This window comes from Rattus norvegicus, chromosome 2 (assembly GCF_021556685.1).
Source record: "Rattus norvegicus strain SHRSP/BbbUtx chromosome 2, alternate assembly SHRSP_T2T, whole genome shotgun sequence".
Taxonomy (NCBI): Eukaryota; Metazoa; Chordata; class Mammalia; order Rodentia; family Muridae; genus Rattus; species Rattus norvegicus.
In genome coordinates, this window is record NC_141535.1 from 212,047,314 (window position 1) to 212,070,535 (window position 23,222).

Genomic DNA, 23,222 nt, shown 5'->3' on the forward strand with positions numbered 1-23,222 from the left:
TTCCTAACTAACACAGTTTTCAGAATATCACATTTGTGTGAAGTGAAACATGTTCTAGCACTTTTATTATAATTTAAAATAACACACACTATAATATTTGCTGAGTACAAGATAAAGCCCTGTCTGAATTAGTCGAATTCTGGACTCTGATAGCGACTTTAGTGAACATTTGGTCCCAGTTTCAGAGGGCACTGACCGCCATTCTTTGTTTTTCTCCTCCGCTGAGTACATCCATCCAGTCCTGAACACTGTCCCAGCCTCCTTCCCGCTCAAGGATATGGCCCAACTGTACATTGTCCAAGTACCCCTTCAGCACCTGTATGCAAAGACGGAAAGGTTTATTAGAAGCTAACGTCCTGCCCCATCTCACCTTACTTTTTTAGACAGCTCAGTAACTCCATAGCCAACCACTCGGACAGCTCGGTGCTCCTCAGGAGAGAAACGGGACAATGCTGACCTGAACTGTCAAGCCCTAGCCATAGTACCCTTGACAAATGTCTATTTGTTTAATGACAATACAATATCATATAACCAAAGGCCGGGGCAATGAAAGAATACAGTCCTGTGACGATGGTTAAAACATGCCACGAGTAATCCTTAAGTAAAGCAGCTATCTTTTACCACCTCTTGGAGAGTTCTAACAATGGTTTAGAAGACTTTCTGGATGAGCCACACTATGTGATGTTTCAAATGACAAAGAAAGCAGGGCATGCTCAGTGCGTGTAGGATATAAACACCCCTTACTTGGTCAGATATCCCCTTCTTCTTCTGATCCTCCTTTCCATCTGGATATATTACTTGGTCTCTCAGTGTTCCCAGGGTCATATAGGGTCGCTAGCAGTGACACAGAAAGAGTCATTAAGTGTATGTTTTAAAATATTAAGCAAAAAGATCTTAAAGGTTACAAAACAGTTCAAACAAAGTCTTACCTGAGGAACATAAAATAACTTTCCTCTCTCAGGTTTAGTAAGATGTCCTCCAAAGAGAGGCCATAACTATAAAAGCAAAGGGAAACATAAGTGACTGAAATTCCTAACCTGACAGACTTACACATAAGACAGCAAGCTTCGGAAGCCGGCTTGTACATACTTCACCAAGAACACGGAAGAGGGAGCTCTTTCCACAGCCATTTGGACCACAAATGAGAACGTTGGCCCCAGATCGAACCTGAAAGACAATTATTCTTTGAATTAACTAAATTAAATGAATAGTATGTGAGGTATTTCCTTAGAGTCAAAGCTATCTTTGCTAAGTCTTAGCTTCTAATTTTACTTGTAAATGTGGTGTTGGGCACAACTATGGAGTGTATGATGAGAGACTTTTACTTCTGCTAACTTTTAATTTTACTAAGTTTCCTTTTTTTCACTTAAAGACCATTACTTAGACTGTTTAATATAGTCTTAATCAGATGCAAAACTTGAAAGCTTAAAATACCTGAGGATTCTTGAAAATAATAATTGTATGTATTCATGTTTATTAACATATTATTACCTGCACTGTAAAACAGATTCTTTTACTCAGAGGTCTGTATTTACTTAACAATATGTCACAGTATTCTTCAGTTCACTGTGTTTGGGTCCTCCTGCCCATTCTCTTATGCCTGTAGTACATACTGTGTGTGTGCCACACACTATACTACATGAATAGTATGAATACACTGTAACATATCCAAACGTTCCCAGTGATATGTGCATCATCTTTTATTCTGATCTTTTAATAACACTGTGTATAACTTCTGTGTCAGCAACGCTATGTACATTAACAAAGTAAAGTAAATTGTATAGTACAGACTAAGCACCGTGGACAGAACTCCATGGCTGGATAAGGAAACAGGAAGGGCACAGAGGCCTGGGAGATCAAAGTACTCGTCACTGCAAGTGACAACTGGGACAACTTCCAAAGACGTGTTAGGAGGATGCCTCATCATGAGGAGGCCATTCCTGCCCACCAGCAGTGAGCAAGCAAGCAGGCGTGAGGACACCAGGGCAGGAATGGGCTTTGCCTCACAGACTGACAGACAGACAGACAGACAGACAGACAGACAGACAGGCAGGCAGGCAGGCAGGCAGGCAGGCTCTGCTGCAGAGGACAGCAAGGAAAGCAGCAGCAGTTACTGGGCTAAGATGTGCGAGGTAGGGAGAGGAGGTGGTGTCAGCAAAGTCTAAAAGGTGGCCCAAGCCAAAGCTCTCCAAGCCAATGAGGCTGCTAGCATGAGAATCATCAAAGCAGGCAAAGGCAGACTCCGCCCAAGCAGGTGAAGGGAGTGCGGTGAGTGCCCAGGATAAACACGACAACCTACAGAGGAGTGACTATGCCTGCACTGAGAGCCTATAAGGAGGAAGGATGCATCTCAGCCTGCAGAGAGCCCATCAGTTTAGCTACAACAGAGCGTAACAGACAGGCAGGCAGGAAACTTGCTTTCTGATGGCCAAGTCTGTCTTCTGATGACTTTCCAAAAGAAAGAAATCCTGATTTTCAGAAGTGTGCCAGTGGGCACAAATAACCTAACAGTAATCCTCAAAATTCAAGATACAAATCACACGGAACATAGTCAAGGTTGCCTTTTCATGCTCCCATGACCTATCATGTCAGCTGTTAGTTAGGAAAACACACTGTTTATTTGGCTGATATCCTACTTGGGATGGCTACACTAGGTGCAACTGTGCTGTGAATTGTTCAGGGCTAGTGATATGGGTCAGTGGCAGACGCTCCCTGCCAAGCCTGATGACCTGAGTTTAACCCCTGGAGCCACAGTAGAAGAGAACAACTCACTCAATTTGTGTTCTGACTGACACACTCAGTGTGACACGTGCTTCACCCCCAAACAACACACAATACATAAGTAAAATGCAAAGAGAAAGAGGATGAGAGAGAATGGCCAACACGAGGGTGCTAGGAACAAAAGCTGGTTCCTTTGTGACGTCTCCTAGCTCCTGAGCATATCGCCAACAAAATCAACTTGACGTGCTAGTAATCACTGAGATTTGAAGGCCAGTCCATTTTAAGAAAATGAGATTTCTAGATGTCAAAGAGAGTCTCAAATGTGATTATATGGATTTATAGAGATAATTCAAAGTTAATTGAAATATTCAATTTTCAATTCATATTTTGAAGATGATTTAAAGTCATCAACATTTTTAAAACTTACTTCAAAACTAAGGTCTTGGATCAAGATATCTCCATTTGGTGTTGCTAAAGGAACATGATCAAACCTAGAAAGGACATTAATAGAAAAGAGGAAATTAAAACATGTAAGGAACTTAAATAATTAATACACCAAATAGAAATAACCCAACAGAGCAAAAGACCATTCAGGCACTTGCTAAAAGCATACATTCAGGCACAAAATGCAACTGAAAAGGCTCTCCAGATCTCTACCCAGCACAGAAACGCAGATGAAAACTGCAGTGAGCGTCAGTCCTCCCTGGCTTCTAGAGACAAAGGCAAGTGCAGGCGAGTGCAGGCGAGTGCAGGCAGATGCAGAGGCAGGAAGAGGAGCCCTGAACCCTGTCAGCGCGCTGACAGGAAAGCAATGTGGAGGCTCCTCGCTTAGCCTCACTGCCCTAATGCTTCAGACTGCACTCCTAATTGCAGGTGGCTGTCCATAGGAAATAAGCGGGTGCCGCACAGTGGTATCTGCACCCCCACACTCACTGCAGGTTTTATTCAGCAAACCAACTGGGGAAACTCCCTTAATGTCTCTCAACTGATAAAAGAATAAAGAATATATCGTATGTGTAAGCACACGCTCTCACAAGGGAGTATTATTCAGCCTTGAAAACAGAAAAACCTGAATCTGGAGTGCTGAAGAGATGGCTCTGCGGGTAGGAGCCCCTGCTGCTCTTGCAGAGAGCCCAGCAACCATCAGGTTCAGAATCTGTGTAACTCCAGCTGCAGGAGATCCAATGCCCTTTTCTGCCTCCACACACACCTGCACACACATGGTGCACACACATATAAGCAGGAACACACACAAGCACATGAGTAAAAATTTGTTTTAAACTTTTTACACCACAAACATGTTTTTAAAAGAACTGAACTATTTCTCTTTTTGATGACAGAACACTCTGGTAAGAACTGAGAGAGAGAAGCGTAGTTCATATGTAACTCATATGGAGAAGGAGTTGCTGGGGTGGAGGGACAGGGAAATGAAGGCGGTGCCACTCAGGTTTATGAAGGAGATGAGTGAGTTCGAGGTCTAAGCAGCAGCACAGGAACAATGGTTAAAAATACACTCTACACACAGGAAATCACACACACACACACACACACACACTCAGGTATGGAAATAAAAGACAATAATTAGCTGAAACAGGGACATTATTTTACAATACGTAGGTGATATCAAACATCAAATTATACATACGTAAGTGTGTATAGGTATATACTCAAACCTTTTAAATCAATGACATACCAAGGCTATTTAAAGTTTTTGAAGGACAACTGTAAGTCGCACATGCAACTACAAGCTGCAGAGAAGCTGCCATGAAGCATAATCAATGTGCGGCGCGCAGCAGAGCCTTTGGCTAGTACGTACTTTATAATGTTGTCTGCATTGATGATTTCTCCAGCACCAGGTATCAAGGGACTAGCTTGTGCTCCTTCAATACCTGAACGGAAATAATTATTAAGATATTATACATTAGGACAGACCTAAAATCATGACTGCAAACCATGATTGTCATATTTACCCTTATCCTGTTGTGACACCATTGTACGTTCATATTTGCCATGATTTAAATCCTTTAGTACTTGCATTAATTCCGTAATCCGAGCCGTAAAACTAAAATTTAACAGAAACCATAATCAAAAGTCTAGGCTATTATATCTTGTATATAAACTGAAATGTCTAAAATTGTAGCTTAGCTTAAGAGACCTAACCTAAAGGTCGTCTCCTCAGCATAAAGTATTACTAACACACATCCTACTTTGCTTCAGCAAAAGAGAGGGGACAGGGAAATGAGGAGGGAGTTTCACAGGATCCTCGTCTCAACAGCACCCATCCAGAGGCAAGACACGTATTTCCCTTGGTCACTAGCACGTGTTCTTGTTAGTACACACTGCAGCCACGGAGGGACCTGCAGTCACATATAAGACTGGCCGTTCCCTCAGAGAGAAGTATGCACTGATGCATACTACTTCTCCACAAAGGGGAAACTGAGACCATCTCTGCTCTCACTGGACAACAGAAACCAGACCAGGAACCAGGAGTTGGAGAGTTAAGAAGGACATGAAGGTCAAAGGGAAGGTTTCTCATCAGAGAAGCAAATGGGGGTTAATGTTCGCCAGCTTGGTGTAGGAAGCAGACTGTCCCAGAGGAGACCGTGGGCGGTGCTCGGTGCATGTATACTCCGTGTTGGCAGTTTCACAGACACACACTTGTCCCTTAGTCGTGAATTTTGTACACATCAAGTATGATTTTTTTAATACACCAATCACTCCTTAATAAAATGCTTGGGGGGGGGGAGTAGGAGAAAAGAGGAAAAAAAGAACCCAATTGCTAGTATAAATGCTTAGGGGGTAAAAGTCTATAGTGGACAGCAAAAATATTCTATGTAAAACTTCTACTCACTAACTAAATTTCTATAAAAGAAGAAGGCTGCCAAGTATCCTCATTCCCCAACTTATCCAGGGCCGGTGTCCGTGAAGGGCGGCAAACGAACAGGGCGCCAATCCAGTTAAGAGTCACACAGCTGCCTCCAGAAAGCAGGGGAAGCTCACTGAGAGAAGTCGTCCCTCATTCTCTATCAAAACCAGCTTCCTAGAGTAGGAGGAGTCAGTACCTCCCACAGTTTTAATGTCAACTGAGTACCAGCAATGTAAGAACAACACACGTTTAAAACCGTTCTATGCAGTTGCATTATTAGTGCATATCTTACCCAGCCAATCTAGTCATTTCACGCCCAGCCAAAACTATCCGCCCCAAAGCTTGAGACATTCTCAAAAGCATTCTTCCACTTTGGTAGTAATCCTTAAAGACAAATGAGTATTAGATTGTGCTTACATTTCTGAATCAGAGCACAGCCTTAACTCTGAGTTGTCTTCATCAGTGTAAGCACCTTACCTCCAGCAGCTCTGAGTGGGTGCTGTGAAGGTGTCGCGGATGCGCCAGGTCTAGGAACGGGCGACTGACAACCAGGTACCCAACTACAGTGGCAATATCTGCAACAGCGGTTAAGATGTTACCCACTGTTATTTCACTTTTCCCACGAATCATGTTACACCATCTCTTTTAAAACATACTTACATTTGGCAATGATGCTATCAATGAAACCCATAGAAAACCGGAAGAAAATGAAATTATGTAGGTGTTCCACCTGATAGGAAACAAACAAAGCACTTTTTTTCCTTGACAAATAAAAAACTGATTCTCCCTAAGGATAAAGCATAATTAACTCACACACATACACTGAAAAGCTATGGCTCCTGACTCTATTACACAGCACACAATGAGCACAATGATGAACAGTGCGCAGACACCAAACACCTCATCAAACCGTGTTTACCTAACAACAACGTTTCCATGCTGTTTCCAATACCGCCAGACACCTATATACACGAGCTCATCAATCACCAAAGCAAAACGGAAGGATGAGAAGCCATTTCACATACACTGGTCGGAAAGGTAAAGTCGCACTAGGTTGCTGAGTGTATGGTGAGGAGCTACAGGCTGGAAAAGGTGCTGTGCAAGCTGCCGCGTGAATAGGGGCTCTAGACGCACTCTAAAACCTCTAGTCAGGTTAGATGGCAAAAATATCACTTCGGAAATAGCCTAAGACAACTTTTTAGTATTCTTAAAATATATATTCAATATCACAAATTTCCACTAAAATATTAGCTCCCTGGAGGCAAGAATTCACCCAGCACTCACCACCTAATTCTCGCTAGCAGTTAAGCAGCCTACCTGTCACTGAATGTCTTCTGAATAAGTATAACTATCTGAATTCAAAATAGCATCAAATAAAGAAAAACAGCCTTCAGAAAATATTTATATTCCAAATAAAAGGTCAACAAACTATGACCAACAAAACTAGCCTGCCACTTATGTTGCAATCAAGTTGTTTACACAGCCACTGTTGTGTGTATTGTATGTCCAACAGAGACTACCTGGTCAGGAACCCTAGCCCATCCTTCACAGGAAAGCTTGCTAACCTTACTCTACAAAAGGCCCCACTGATCTATAAGAACCACTAGATTAATTATCCATAAGAGTCCTACAGCAAACACTGCAAAATGAGCAGGATTATTAGTAAATTGCTTTATAAATGGACAATTTAATGTTGATGCAATAGTTTTTAAACTCATTTTTAGTTTAAAACACAGTATAAAGACTTGCTATTTAAAATATATCTGTAACATTTATTTATACATATGTAAAGGCATAGAAAAACCACGTAACCATCAAATGTTCATCTTACCAGTTTTCGGAAGACAGAGTGGATTGTCTGCTTTTCTCGTTTATTCCCATTGTAAAAGGCAATTTCTTCACTATTAAACAAAATAATGTAGCAATCAATGTCAAGTTGTCTCACCCTGACAGGTAACTGAAATGCAGTGCTCAATGAGTCAGCTTCTCTATGTGAGTGGGCATCTTGGGCCACTGCGATGGCTCAGAGTAAAATACAAGCCTGCCAACCTGAGTTCACTCGCCCAAGCCTGCAGTACAGTGGAAGGAAAGAACTAACTCCACAAATCTGTCCTCTGACCACCAAAAGCACTCAGTAGCAGACCCCTCCTCAATATTAAAAAACAAAAAAAGGTAATGATAAATGGGCACTTGTCACTAAGAGAATATCTGGCACAGGCCAAGCCAGTACCTAGCTAAGAGCAGACAACTGACTGGATCAAACTGGACTACAATCTACCTGGACATAACCTGGCTGTTACAGATTCAGTGAGCGAATGCTCTCAAACTGTAAATAAGGCAGAAGAGGAAGATGCCTTATTACAGAGAAAGATTAGGCTCAGACAGACATTACAGACCGTGAGTTAAACTACAGACCTGAACCAGATAAAGAGAGAAAACAACAGAAAACTACAAGTAGTGACTTTGCCACACAGCCTTTGACAGTGCTGCAGGGCGGCCACCAGGAGGTCCAAATGCACCAACGCTGTTCTCACTCTTGCACCACAGTATCCCCGTACAATTTCCCCGGGGAGCATGAATGGCCCCACAAGGGCCACAGAGATCATCAGTGGGAAAAGCAGAACCATATAGATGAAGAAAGCACAAATATAACTTAGGTAAATTCCTTAAATTCACACAACAAGCATAGTTCAGAAGCTAAAGTTAATGCTCCTGTTTAACTAAAGTTTATAGTCTTTCTGTCCTGTAAGTATGACGAAAACTGCCCAAGTACTTATAGTAACAGATGGTTGTAAGCCACCATGTGGTTTCTAGTAATTGGATCCAGAGCCTCTGCAAAAGTCATAAATGCTCCAAATTGTAGAGCCATCTTTCTAGCCTCCACAATGTACTTCTTATAGCACCAGAACACAAATATCTACATAGAAACCTAAATACCACAGCTTAGACACATTAAGGCTGTATGGGGGAGCTTGTGTGATGGCTAGGCAGCCCTGGAATGCAGGCCTGGCAAACTCAATTCAACAAGGTGGCAGGAGAGAACTGAGGCCTCCATATGGGCACCATTATGCACATGTGCACACCATATATATAATAATCAAAGTGCATATGTAAAACCTCTGCATTCAGTACACTAAGGCAGGAGAATTGCAAGTTCAAAGCCAGCCTGGGTTACATAATAAGGCAAAGAAAGAAAAGTAAGACCCAAGAAAGAGTAAGATTATGGGAAAAGGGGGGGGGGGGGTAGGGTTTCTTAAAGAAACATCAAGAAGCAGTTTCATCTTTTGTTTCTGGTGCTTGCAGCTTGTTTTTGCCATTCTAAGATCACAGGAGTGAAGCAGAGGAAAGGGACGGTTACAACACAAGGCAGAGCCAAGAGAGAACCAGCAAGAGCCACAGCTCCAATCCCGCTGTGCCCGACTGTGCTGTCCTAAGAGTCCTTACATGACACCATCAATGCCTCTACTCTGGGAACGTGTTTGTTGTCTAGTAAAAGGATACCACAAACACTTTTCACTAATTATACCCACTATCCCCCCCCTGCCTCCCTAGAGCAAGAAACTCTACATAGAAAGTCAATAAAAGGAAGGGAAGAGCAACTATTAAAAGAGTAATCTCCTAGGTAATTCTGTGGCTTCCTACAGTGTAGCCTACATAGTATTACATAAGTACTAAAACCCTCAGAATTGACTTGAAGTTGGCAGATAGGTACAAGAAAATTTACAGAGCACCTTAGCGCCCGATGAAAACCTGAACCAGAGGCACATATACAGTTAATCATCAGAACAACTCATTATCCATCTACAAGAAAAGAAGCTACAAATAACTTCCTAAAATCACATAGTTTATAATTAATGAGTAGAAATAGAAATGGATGGCTTCAATGGCTACATTTTTTTTCTTCCAATTTTAGATCTCAAAACGGTCCAGAATGCAGTTCTGGACGCAGTCAATGGATCCTGAGGCTCAATGCCCACCACTCCTCCTCCCCACAAAAAACTATCTGGAAAATCAGAATTACTAAACACTGCAAAACAGTCATAACTTTAAAATGTCTGTGGATAAGTTAAAGCAGAAGTTTCATTGAATAAATACAAAAATTTGAATACTATCATGACTAAATTTTAAAAATGAAATTCACAGAGAATCAGTCAATAAAAAACATGAAGAAGTAAATCAAAGAAACTACACAGCTAATAAAGAGTACATAAACCATACAGGATTTATAAAACTAATATTCCTCATAATGCTTATTTTCAAAACAAGTAAAAAACCCACTATTTCAGTACCTATATTGTTAGAATTTCAAGTCAATATAAATGACATCAATATCTACAAAAATAAAATTTCATTATTGTTCTAAACTATTTCTCCTTACCTATTAGTGATAAGCCGTGAATTAACGAATCTATATTCTCCTTCATACTTCTGCTCCATAATCGTCATTTTACCGATGGGTCTTCTGAGTCGAGTTAGGAATAGCCCAGAAACAAGCAAGTAGGCCATCATGCTTGCCGGGCCCTGTGGTTAACGGAAGAGAAAGATGCACAACACTCAAGGACACGGCAATAAAACTCACATGTGAAGGGCTGTAAGGACCTGAAACCCAGAGAAGCTGAGCCTTGGCTTATTCCTCTCTCTTTCTTCTTTCCTGAAAAATCACATGCTAGTCTCCGCACCTCCACTGTCACCCCAACTCCATTAACTCCATCACCAACAACTGATCACCTAAAACCTCTCACGGACTTAGCTTCTGTCAACTAACATTCTTCTGCTGGGGCCCAAATTAACTCTCAAGAGTCCACAGCAATTCTCAGAGCGGTTTTACATTCTATTTGAATGTTAGCAGTCCTCGAGGTTCCGTCCTTAGATCTTGCCTCGTTCTAAACTTAGACTTCCAGTCCCACCATTTTCGGATACATGATATTACTGCCAAGTATGTAGCATGCATCCTCACCCAGGCGTCTATAGGTGTCTCAAGGGCAATCTTTACACAAGGTCTCAGCCCTTCCCTGCTGTGAACTATGCTTCTGTCTTCCATACATTACAGCTCAGTAAATGACCCCACCGCCACTGGCTATTCTAAGAGGCTTCGACGAGTCCCAAAACGCCCTTAATCTCTACATATTCTGCCCCAATCAAAACTGTTTTCCTGAACATGGCATTCAATGGGGCTGTTTTTATATCTGACAAGTTCAACATCTAATGGACATCTAAGAATGGCCTCAAAACAGCTCAGTCAGCTTCAATTCCTCCAGGCACTCAATTCTTCTTTGGACACCCTCTAGTGGGCATTTCATGCTTCATTATCCCTGCCAGAATAACTACTTCTTTAATATACTGAAATCTCCATTCTGTAGAAACAGACTCACCTTTTAGGGCTGGTACAATCTATATGAATATATGTACCAATATTTTTCAAAATTATATTAGACTGATTCTACACATTTCAGTAACTATAGAAAAACATCTGGAGGTGCTAACTGTATTTTTAAAATGTCAATGCAGGGGGTTGGGGATTTGGCTCAGTGGTAAAGCGTTTGCCTAGGAAGCGCAAGGTCCTGGGTTCGGTCCCCAGCCCCGAAAAAAAGAAAAAAAAATGTCAATGCAGAATTATACATATAAATATGAAAAATACCAGAAATATAAATTACGGTATAGAAACTAAAACATTAGGTCTGTTCCCTCTCTTATGGCGCAGTCAGTTACAGAATAATTACATCTGAGCACAGGGTAATAAAGAGAAAAACAGAAAATTCAAACAAAAGAAAAGCAGAAAAACTAGGTAAATTATCAATTAACCACAAAATGAATAAAAAGACACACACATAAACACATATAGGTACAGAAGATCAATATATTGTTACATGGTTTGCTATAAATATTTAAGAAAAACATTAAAATTATTCAAGTTAGATGTCAATGAGACTTAAAAAAAATTCTTATCACCACACATATTGGAGAAAAGAAAACAAGGCTCATGGGCTAGCCAACAATTTATCTTTATAAAATACTTCTGAAACTAGCATTTCATTCTGAATAAACTGCTGATATTATTCTAAGTTTTTATTAAAATTAGTTGCTGCCGAATCTCTCTTTAACATTACTTTGCAACAATAAACACATGCATTTTCGGTGTATGCAATGCATGTTTAAATACTTCTGGTTATTATTTCTAGAAAAAAAAGCAAATCAGGATACTTACTTTAGAGCCTCCAGTACAGCATCATTTTATAATCAGATCAGATTAGGTATAATATGAAGATGTTTCCAATTTAAAAAAAAAAAATCCTATATCTTCACACTGATCAAAACAGAGTATTGTAGATTTTTTAAATGTGGAACAGGGATAGCAAGACAGCTTAATGGATAAAGAAACTTTTTGCCAAGGTTGAGTTCAATTCCTAGGATCCTACAAGGTGACAGAATATAAAACTCCTACAAGTTGTCCTATAATATCCATACACATTAAAGTGTATGTCTGTGTGTGCACACATATCCATACACACAAAAGAATAAAAATGGACTCACCTGAGCTCCAATTGCACTTGTTAACTTGAAAATATACAAAACTATGTCTAAAAATGGCTGTAAAATAAACATTAGAATATACAGAATTAGATCCGAGAACTAGCGTGCCTAGACTGACAACTAATATAAGATGTTAACTGTAAAATGCAATTCAATATTTAATACATAATGTGTGGAACTCTCACTATGTATAATAATTAGACTGTAACAGTGCTTAGATCAAGGAATATACAGAAATAAATAATTAAAGTTCTTAAGAAACTTGAAATGGAGATATTGAAAATGATGACTATTAACCATCAAGTAGGAGGAATACTCCTCAGAACAAGACAGCACATCAGGATAACTACTCACTCACACAGAAATATAAATGTGTTAAACAAAATCACTTGAGTTGTAAATCCATATCTGCCTCACCTTCTTCTGTTAGGATACGACATCTGTAAAATGAAGGGCTCCCCAGCAATCACATGAAGGAAATCGTCAAGTGAGTCTATGAAGCTGTACTGCTACTCACTGAGAATCAACTGAACCAGCGTTTCAGAAGCAGCGGTGCGCTAACCTTTTTCAAGGAACCCAGATTGTGCTTGTTTATTTGAAGTTAAATACGTGAGTACTAATACAAACGTCTGACTTTATGAATTGGCTCATTCCAAGATGTACACTTCCCTTTCTCTTGCATATTATTAAGAAACAAATTACTTTAAAATTGTGCCAGGCGGTGGTGGTGGTGGTGGCATTAAGGAGGTAGAGGCAGGCTGATCTAAGTTTGAGGCCACCCTGGTCTACACAGTCAGTTCCCAGACAGCCAAGGCCAAGACAGAGAGACTCTGTCTTGAAAAACAAAACAAGACAAAACAAAGACAAGCAAACAAACAAACAAATAAAATTTCAACTGAAACATATATAAGGGTTACTGGCTAAAAATAATATTTATAATTTGAGTCAGGAATTAAATTCATGTTTAAAACAGAATGCATGATAGTACATAGAAAGATTATAATCAATTTTAGAATGTTTCTCTATTGTGGGTTTGACACTTTATGAGCTACACATTTGCTCGAGTGCCAAGAGGAAAGGCTATGTAACAGTTCTCTCAAAATTAGCCTTATAGATCTAATAATAATCCCGAAGAGAGAGGCGCTAGAGAAATGACTCAGTGGGTAAAGTGTTTGCCATGCACACCTAAGTCCTGATCTTCAAAACTCACATAAGAGCTGAACACAGAGAACAAGCATCTGTAATCTCAGCATGTTCCTCTCAGGAGATGAGAAACTGAGATCATAAATCACCAGAAGCTCGTGAGCCACTAGCCCAGAAACAGCAATGAGACACTATCTCAAATGCAGGGAGAGAGTAACCGGCATCCAAAGCTCCAGGCCATGGCACCGCCATGGAAACACATTCAACGCATGCATATATGTATCTGCACACACACCACACACACACACAAACACACACACACACCACACACACACAGAAACACACCACACACACACACACACACACACGTACTCACACTTACGCACACCTACACAGGCGTACATACACAGTTACTTTCTTCACATAGGATGATATTAAAAAGAGAAACAGGAAGTCCCTTGTCTTATTCTATGAATGTATAATTTGAAATATAAATTAAAAGGTTAACCTGTAAGAAGTGCTAGAAGTAAACAGACAAGAACACTTGTCTGAAAGCAGGCCACAGAATTCTTATAAAACTTTTTTAAGACACTAATTTCTGACAAAAATAAGATTTTAAATTAATTATATAATTAAAATGATAGCTATCCTAATTTCCTTTAAAAAAATTCTTTACATGCTACGCCCTTCCACCCAATCAATTCTAAACAAATTTGCTCAGATTCAAAATTCAACAATCTAACAAATTTTTTAAGTGGGTAAACTTACCTTACTAAGATTCGAATAAAGATCAACTACACTGTTACAAAACTTTTCTACGTCTTGTGTAAGCAGCTGGTCTGGGTTTGCTATTCTGTTATCCAGGTTGCCCATTTTATAGTAGGTGAAGGCTCTGAAATAGCAATTGGAAGGTGATTTAAAACACGTGATTCAGAAACCATGCATATTCATGTGCTACCCACAGCACACACACCAGGCTAGACATTCTAAGGACTGTCCTAACTTCTGTCAGCTATGGGGAAGCAAGCCCAGAGAAGGGTGACTTGGTGGCTAATGGGAGGGAGTGCTAGGACTAGAGCCCACCACTGACAGATCACTCCCAGTGTATTCCTAATGCAAGAGTCATTTTCTTGAAAAACAGTCCAATAAACAAGAAAAAGTCTAGTATCATAAACACTGCTGCCCAATTTAAATATTTCTAATTCAAAAATAGAGTTTCACTTACTGGAGATACTCCTCATAGAGGTATCTAGTGAGCCGCACACGGAAGCACAGTTTGAGCTCATTTAACCCATACTTCAAGAAGTTATTAACCAGCGAGATCTAAAACAAACAAGTGAGTATTATTGGTTTTGCTTCAATTTCTACTTACTAAATTTTAATTAATTTCTTTATCAGTTTCTGTATCTACACGTTCTGATATTTATAACTCAGGTCATATTGCAATTCAGTTCTGTTTTATTTAGATTTTATAACTGCAAAAATAACAGGCAAAGTCACATGTACTTAACTACCCTATTTGGCCTCTTACTTAGAACTTAATTTTAAAATATTATTCTGAGACCCTCTCTAGGTAATCAGAAATGCAAATCTTTCCGATTTCTCCCTGATAGATACAAGTTCACACACTAGCATTTCTACCTTCTGCTCTCCTATCAACACTACAGCCTAGACAGTGGCTCCCAGTCATGATCCCTGTGGTTTTGTTTTAAAGTGTGAGTTTTATATGCTACTTTCCAGATTATTCTAGAAACACTTCACTAGCCTACCTCACAATTACATCAATCCTTCCAGTTTTGTTTAAACTAGCTTATTAAAATGTTCTTTTAAACTGTTTCCAACTTTGGTTCTTGTCACTTATTAGTTTCTCATTTGGAAGGTCTAAAAATTATGTATGCCCATCTGTGAGCTTTATTAAACTGAATTAATTAAATTTCTCAAGGAAACTTCTCTTTTCTCCTCCCAAACCTGGACATTAAAAGTCTTATAGGGCCTAGAAAATAAAAATAGAGACCAAGGTAAGAAAACCACTTGGGTTTTAAGCTATACTAATTTCTAAGTTAATTCAAAGAATAGACCCTAGTTTAATAGTGTCTCAAGTCACAATTGTTTATGTTTTCAAGTCAATAGTTCCGGGATGATCTGCCCATCTTACGCCCAATTTCACAATCTGGGAATGTTTTCAGTTGTCCCAAGTGGGAGAGGCGCTATTGCCACTTGAAAGAATGTGGTTAAGCACTGGAGAAACCTGGTCAGGAGAGCTTAAAGAAAAAAAGGAGAGAGAGAAAGGTAGAGAGGGGATGGATGGAAAGCAGAGAGGAGGAAAAACAAAGAAAAAAAACATACATGTGTGTGTGTGTTACACACATACTAACATAAATAAAACCAAGCCAAACAAAATTTTAAAATGTTCTATTAAGTGTAAAAGTTTACACTGAAAATATTAGACGCTAAACTGCAAAATTTAACACAAATTAGAATCTAGTATCACAGATCTAGTACACATTCAGGATTTAATGGGTGTCAAGTTCTCAGAGAAGAGTTTTAGAGAAGTGCACTTACAAGAGGCATGGCAGCGATGAAGTTGAATAAGTATCTCTTGAAATCTTTACTGCTACGACCAATGATGCCACTGCGAACCACCACATGCAATGCATTAGTTGCAAAAGAAGCCAAACGTAACCGCAGAAAACCTAGAGCTCTATAACCATTCCTGGGGGTTCTACCGACTTGTTATGTAATGAGGAAAAACTGAAAAGAAATCTTACAAACATGTTAACAGGTTTTGAGACATTTTAACAACTTGCTTGAACTTGGCTGCAGATGTCAAGGTGAAGAAAAAGGTAACCAAGGGCTACAGGTGTGGGGCAGAAGTAGAACATGTGCTTCGTTAGCATGTGCGAGATTCTGGGCTACAACACCCAGGAATTCCGGTAAATTACAGATTAAACCAAAGGACTATTTGTCTGTTTTAAATATTTTAGCTTCCTTGATTCTCACTGGGGTGATCTAGTTAGTGGTGGTGGAAAGCCTTCCTCAGGCAGCTGGGAAGGGAGAGAGAAAACAGTGTAGGCTTTGTGGGTCCAAAGCTTTCACCAGTAGAGTACAAGTAACCAAGACAGCCTGACTAGACTCTAATAAAGCTTTGCCTAAAAACAGAAACTATGGTGTGTGCCCATGTTTAATCCCAGCACTCAGAGGCAGGCAGATTCTGTGAGTTTGAGGCCAGGCTGGTCTACATATTGAGATTCAGGTCAGCTAGGGCTACATACTGAGACCTTATCTAAAAAGAAAAAGAAAAAAAAAAAATTAAGGTGAGTAATGAGACCTAACCAGTGAGTGCTGGCTGGCCAATCCGGAGACTGGCTGGCACATGAGAGAAGTACCAAAATCAGTCTGTAACAGCTTCAGGTCCCTCGACACAGTTCAACAAAAGCAGTCTCTTTATCTGCTTTTTGTCTGTTTTATGCACTTATCTGCTTTTAAAGTGCATATTAAGGATCCAAACCAAGGGTTTCCCTACTTTATTTAAGGGTTTGCGGGCTGGGCTGTAGAGATGGCTTAGCCACAGAGCACTTGCTGTGCCTGCAGGGGACTCAGGTTTAGTCCGGCGCCCACACAGCAACTCACAACTGTGTAACTCTCTTCTAGCCTCTGCAAGCACTAGGCATGCATATGGTGTGCACACACTCACGCAAGCAAAACCCATATACATAAAATAAAAATAAATTCTAATAAGAGTCTGAAGGCCATTATGATATGAGCATAGTGTGTGTGTGTGTGTGTGTGTGTGTGTGTGTGTGTATAAAAGAGATCTTGTGTGATGTGACCAAATTTTCTTTTCAGAGGATTTTTATTGATATTCCCAAATGTAATTTTATAACTATAGATATATCACAAATATATCTATATATTGAGAACATGCATAATATGTATATTGAGAAACACTTCAGCAACTTGCCTAGATCTCCTAAATAGCTGACTGATATATGATAAGGAAATAATTTATTTTTTATTTAGGAGGAGGTAAATTTGGTAAAATCTGGATTAAACAAAGCTATCAAACATCATTACCAAAGAGCTTTTCAAAGATTTTAATATATAAAAATCAAAAAGGGCTTTACAGCATGCTCTATTTTCTTGACAAAACTTTTAGGAATTATTACCTTATACCGATGGGAAAAAATGAACAATTTTTCCTTAATTCTTGATTAAAAGGAAATACTGGCCTTTAAAAAGCTGAACTACAAGGGAAAAAAATGGAACAGTACAAAGACATTGTTTATAGCAATGATTCTATTATAAGAAGTAATTAGGGCACTACAAAAAAAATTAAACAAAACAAAAAACCTTGTAAGTTTCAGTTAAAATTGAATCAAACTACAAAAAACCAACAAGCTTTATTAGCATTGCCCAAGCTGTGAAAGACCTGAAACTACACAGAGCATGTGGTACGGCGCATGCCAGCCATCGCTGTGCACTCTTTACCAATGGAGTAGCTGCTATGAACTTAAAAAATGATTCCTTGAATAAAGCCACACTTCTGCGTATTATTCCACTGCAAAAGAAAAATAGTTAAGAAAGAAAAATCAAGTCACTGCTACTCCAGCAGATCCAAGGACATCTATGAAAGATGGTCTGGTACTATAAAAGCAATGCCTGTAACAAGAGATGCGAAAACTACATCCTTCTGTTGGACAGAGCACACAGTTAGGGAGGATACTCGTCCACACTGGCCTCCATCACTGGTTTCATCCCTACAGATGAATTTGCCCATTCTACACACTTCTCAGCCATTACTAACAACTAAGCCTTAAATGTGAGAAAATGAAACGCAGCACAGTAATATCACTAACAAATTTCTTGGAACACTAAACCTACTTCAAAGAGCCAAAAAGGAAAAGGCAAATTCATCCACAGTGTATCTAATATTGAGACAAAAATAGTACTAATTTTTCAAATAAAATTGTCCTGCATTACTGTCCTGCAATATTTAAATTTTTTAAAGAAACTAGTAAGTATTTGTACTTGGCCAAGCATCAAAGTCCCACATATGCCTGCAGCTCAAAACCTGCACGGCATAGGAAGTTGTTTTAGTGACTTTCTAGTGGCATGAAGATGCCTAACAGAGAGGAGAAGTGGCAAAGGCTACTGAAACCTCAAAGCCTGCTCTCAGTGAAAAAGTATTAATGTTTTTATTGTATTTCATTTTAGACAGGGTCTTGCAGCAGAGTGCAGGCTGGCCCCAACTGTGCAGTCCTCCTGCCTCAGACTCTGTAAAGCTGAGATTACAGGTATATGCCATCACATATTACATTAACTCTAAAACAATTGTTTTTAAAAAAAAAAACTCCAGGGGCTGGGGATTTAGCTCAGTGGTAGAGCGCTTACCTAGGAAGCGCAAGGCCCTGGGTTCGGTCCCCAGCTCCGAAAAAAAAAAAAAAAAAAAAAAAAAAAAAACCAAAAAAAAAAAAAAAACTCCAAGAAAACTGTGGAAAATAATTTTTTTCAGTTTTGAAATTAAAATTTAAAATGAAATACTAGGCTAACAGAATTATAAATTGGCTTATATCCATCATCATCAATTAAATTACAAACCACCTAGTCTTGGCAATGCATTTTCTATGTTACTAAGTATATAGAAAATAAATTCAATAAAAAATAGATACCTAGTACATAAAAATTACTGAATTTCTAATATCTGAAAGGAAAAACATTTAAGAACATAATATTTCAATTTTACTTTCCTTTCTCAGAAAAAGACTATGTTTACCAAAACGAGAAAGTAACAGGGAAATATAACAATAAAAGATTCAGGCACACCGAAACCACAGGGACACAGGATGGGGTGAAAACAGGAATGCAAAATTAAGACTGTAAAACTGCACAAGTGTGTGCTTGGCAATATTACATTACATATGATATATACTGTGGAGATTTTAGATTACTGTGGAAAACCTTACGCTGAGTCAGGACAGTGGACAAACAAAACCTGTAGCTAATAAACGGCAGAACAAGCAAGAAGCTGTTCACGAGACCAACTAGAAAGCACAGTCTGTAGCCGCAGTCCAACACCCAGTGTCACACAACCGATAAATCCTGACAACCAAACACTGCAGAGTGTCACCACGGAGACAAGCACAAGCGACTTCTCTCCTTCCAAAGCAAGGAACAAACCCACTCTAAAGCCACAGAGCCTTCAAAAAGGGCTCACATCCACTCAGAGAGATGTGTGTTGAATTTAAAAGCCTACATAATTTACCCATACGTGTTTACATAGGGCTTTTATCTTAAGCAAACATCCTTTTGCACTTTCCTACAGAAATGAGTCACGGGCATAAAGCATGCATCCTACAAATCAAGGATATAGAAATGAAAAATATTATTTTAAAAGATTTCAAAAGTGTGGGTACATTATCCAAAAAGTTACTGTAAATCATTTATTTTAAGAGATATGTGATAAAACGCAGCATTCTATAAAACAATTCCAATAATGTTCACTTTATCATTCGTAATATAGTAATAAATTCATTAACAGACAAAGGAGTTGCAACAATCTGAAACAGCCCAACTGCCATTTTACAACTTTAAATTGTAGTGATTAAGATAATGTTGGAAATATAATAAAAACCATGAAAAATTAACTTTAGAATAAGAAAAGTCTGGTTTTTTTTTTTAATACGGCACACTCCATATGACTCACTAAATGTTTTGATATTTTCCTCCAAATTATCTTATTAATTTTAGACACTGATAGTTGCCTGCTCTTTTTTTTTTTGGTTCTTTTTTTTTTTTTTTCGGAGCTGGGGACCGAACCCAGGGCCTTGCGCTTCCTAGGCAAGTGCTCTACCACTGAGCTAAATCCCCAACCCCAATTGCCTGCTCTTTTAAGCTTTTGTACTAGCACCTGTTACACCACACTTTAATTTTTGGGTTACTTGTCTTTACCCCTTTACACAATGTCAGCTCAGCAAAGCCTGATACAGAATGTCTCCTGTTCACTGGTATAGATACCACATCACAGTGCCTGACACGAGGAAATACCCCCAAAACTTTCTATAGATGAACCACACATGACTGGACTTCCGCATATTTTATTCACCCTCCCCTGCTTTGTTTTGTTTTGCTTATAACAACAATGCTTAAATACAAGGCAAACTACTATTTCACACAAGAAAAAAGGTGCTGAACACGTACCTTTCAATCAGTGTGCCATTTTGAATCATCCAAACATCACAGTATGTTCGAGATACCAGCATAACAGCAATAAGTATCAAGTACCCTGTCTAAAATAAACCAGAAAAAGTACACTAAATGCATTTCAGAATGTTAAAAGAAACAGTAACTTGCTGAAACTTTTGGTCAGATTTTAGAATTTTATTCTAACAATATTTATTTTATCTATAATAAATTCTAACAGAGCTTAAAGGGAACTTAAAATTATAACATGTACGTTAAAGGCCTCATAGAGCATTTGACTAACGATCTCATTTAGAATTCAAAGGTAAGTAATTCACAGTTAATGGCAGAAACTAGATAGGAACTTGAGATTTTTCTAGCTTGGTATATTGTGATTTTCTTATTTATTTTATTATGCTACTTTAATAAAGAACACTATAATAATTACTGCATTAACTAAATAAGCCATGGAGCTTAAAATTTTGTACAAACTGAGTAAATGAGGTTCAACTTGTTAAATAAAAAGTCTTTAATACTGTCTGAATTTCTCAGGGCTTTCAACTGGAGCTTTTAAGGCAAAAGTTATACAAGAAAAGAAACAAGTTCCGTTAAGCAGAGCTCTGTGGAAGAGAGGAAGGGAATGTCTAGAATTGCTAATGTAGCTGTGGGCTGAGAACACATTTAACAAACCAAGGGCGACAGGAGAGGACAACGGCTAAGGGAAAAAGATGGAAACCACATGAAGCATGCAGTGCTGACCCAGCAGGTCCATATAACAAACAATCATCACACAGTAGGTAAAATGGTGTTAGGGAGTGACAAATGCTACATCAGCGATATTGGTGATCATTTAGACACGTATGTAATAGTCTGCCTTACCCACACAAGAACATCTTACTGAACTGCTATGACTGATCATTCCAGTCATGAACATGCAAAGTACATTCAGTATTATACTTTCTGAAGACTTACCTCTTTACAAAATGTTCTAGGGACCATAATTTTTAGGATCTGTGAGAGCCTTGATAAAAACACTTTGTCCACCACAGCTCGCTCTTTCTTTCCTTCTTTCTACATGTAGAGAGGGAAAAAAACCTTATTAAGATGATAGCTACATCAAATGCAGTGTTTAAAGAGCTATGGCAAGATGGCTGCATCAGTACAGTGATTACAGAGCCACGGTTAAGATGGCGGCATCAGATGCAGAGTGATCGCAGGGCCGGCCACACTGCAGGTAACTGCAGACAGCTATGAAGATAGACGGCTGAACTTACAGCGTACAATTGAGCAGCTCTCCATATTCAAACAGATTCCAAGAAAATGAAATTACCTAACAGGTGAGAAGAAAAATGAGGTGCTCTCTGAGAGAAGAGGAAAAATCAAGTGAAAACAGCCTGTCAAAGACAGGCTTTGACCCTTTTTTTTTTTTTTTTTTTTTTTTTGTCCTTTGTCAAGGGACAAGGTGACAGTGTGGCTGTAGTGCTGAGAAGCAGAGTAAGAAATGACCAAGTATCTGCTGAGCTGGTTTTGCAATGACAGGGTTGAATCCAAGACTTCATGCACGGTAGGCATGGACCCCACACGCTACTGCCCTGTACCCTTAGCCTCCACTTCTTAATAAATACAAACTTTTTTTTTTAAATCCTAGACATGATTTTCCCTAATTTTAGAGACGTCTACTGGGCAGTGCTGGCTCACACCACCAGTCCAGCACTCCGGAGGCAGAGGCAGGTGAATCTCTTGAGGTTTAGGCCAGCCTGATCTAGAGAGTTCCAGGGCAGCAGGGGCTATACAGAGAAGCCCTGTTTAGAAATCAAAAAAACAAAAACCGAAAGGGAGGGGGGAGCCTACCTTCTGGCTTACTAGATTTATCACTTAATGTTTTCAGTATACAATCTGTGGATTCTTACTCATAAGTTCCTAAGCTCTTTACCACATATTCAATTCATTTCTAGTAAAGGGAACACAGACAAAAGTAAATTAACGAGTACTTACAGATCGACTAGCTGAAGTCATGAGAAAGAGATTAATTTGGACAGGGAGACACAGAAAGATCTCCACATTGAAAGTGACAAAGTGGAGAAAGGTATTAAAACACAAAGAACAGCAAGTCTGCGTGCACACACCCAGTGCTGGAAAGGACACTGGAGTGCACACTTGGCATCAAGATGCTGGAGAAAGAACACAGATGACAAAAGGTAGGGGTGCCTACCAAAGGACCTAAAGGACGTAGAAGGATCACAAATTTGTTGTCAGGACAGAGATTTGAGATAAGATAATGGCTCCTTCCTTAGAGATTTGTTTTCAAAGGTTCAAGAAAACAGAACTACAACCTTCTACAAAGTCGAGGGCAAAGCGGCATTTACAGTTTTGGTAGGACTTCTCCTTTAAGGAAAGACAAACCAAAACAACCACAAGCTACCCCAGAACACATCCTTCCCAGCCCTTTCCAGACCCCCAGTCAACCATGGGCTGAAAAAAGAGAATCATCTCGCTCAAGTTGTCCTTCTAATTGCGTCGCTCTTTAAAACATCACTAATAGGCACAGTGATGCCTGCCTCTAAACTCAGGAGGCAGAGGCAGACAGATCTCTGTGAGTTCAATGCCAGCATGGTCTATATAGCAAGTTCCAGGCCATTCACGGGTACAAAGCAAGACCTTGTCTCAAATAAAAAATGGAGGTGGGGGGGAGAGTGGCCTTAATGGAAAAATATAAGTTTTGCTACAATTGGATAGTCACAGTGGACAAAGAGACAGAGAGAAGGGGGTGGGGCTTAAGAGA

General features: G+C 39.3%; 1 protein-coding gene across 6 annotated transcripts in view; it reads right to left on the bottom strand.

Annotated features, from left to right (window-relative positions):
- Abcd3 (ATP binding cassette subfamily D member 3) overlaps positions 1 to 23,222 on the bottom strand; it is a 53,575-nt gene that overhangs the window by 9,380 nt on the left and 20,973 nt on the right. For all 6 annotated transcript variants that reach the window (XM_087616332.1, NM_012804.3, XM_087616334.1 and 3 more), the window contains 18 exon segments: positions 21,413 to 21,511; positions 20,459 to 20,547; positions 15,824 to 15,893; positions 14,487 to 14,584; positions 14,030 to 14,153; positions 12,119 to 12,175; positions 9,966 to 10,108; positions 7,419 to 7,488; positions 6,248 to 6,317; positions 6,065 to 6,162; positions 5,880 to 5,971; positions 4,692 to 4,783; positions 4,538 to 4,610; positions 3,149 to 3,212; positions 1,090 to 1,167; positions 930 to 995; positions 745 to 834; positions 197 to 316 (listed from right to left, as the gene is read on the bottom strand). In XM_087616332.1, the coding sequence (XP_087472458.1) occupies positions 197 to 316; positions 745 to 834; positions 930 to 995; positions 1,090 to 1,167; positions 3,149 to 3,212; positions 4,538 to 4,610; positions 4,692 to 4,783; positions 5,880 to 5,971; positions 6,065 to 6,162; positions 6,248 to 6,317; positions 7,419 to 7,488; positions 9,966 to 10,108; positions 12,119 to 12,175; positions 14,030 to 14,153; positions 14,487 to 14,584; positions 15,824 to 15,893; positions 20,459 to 20,547; positions 21,413 to 21,511 (1,593 nt within the window).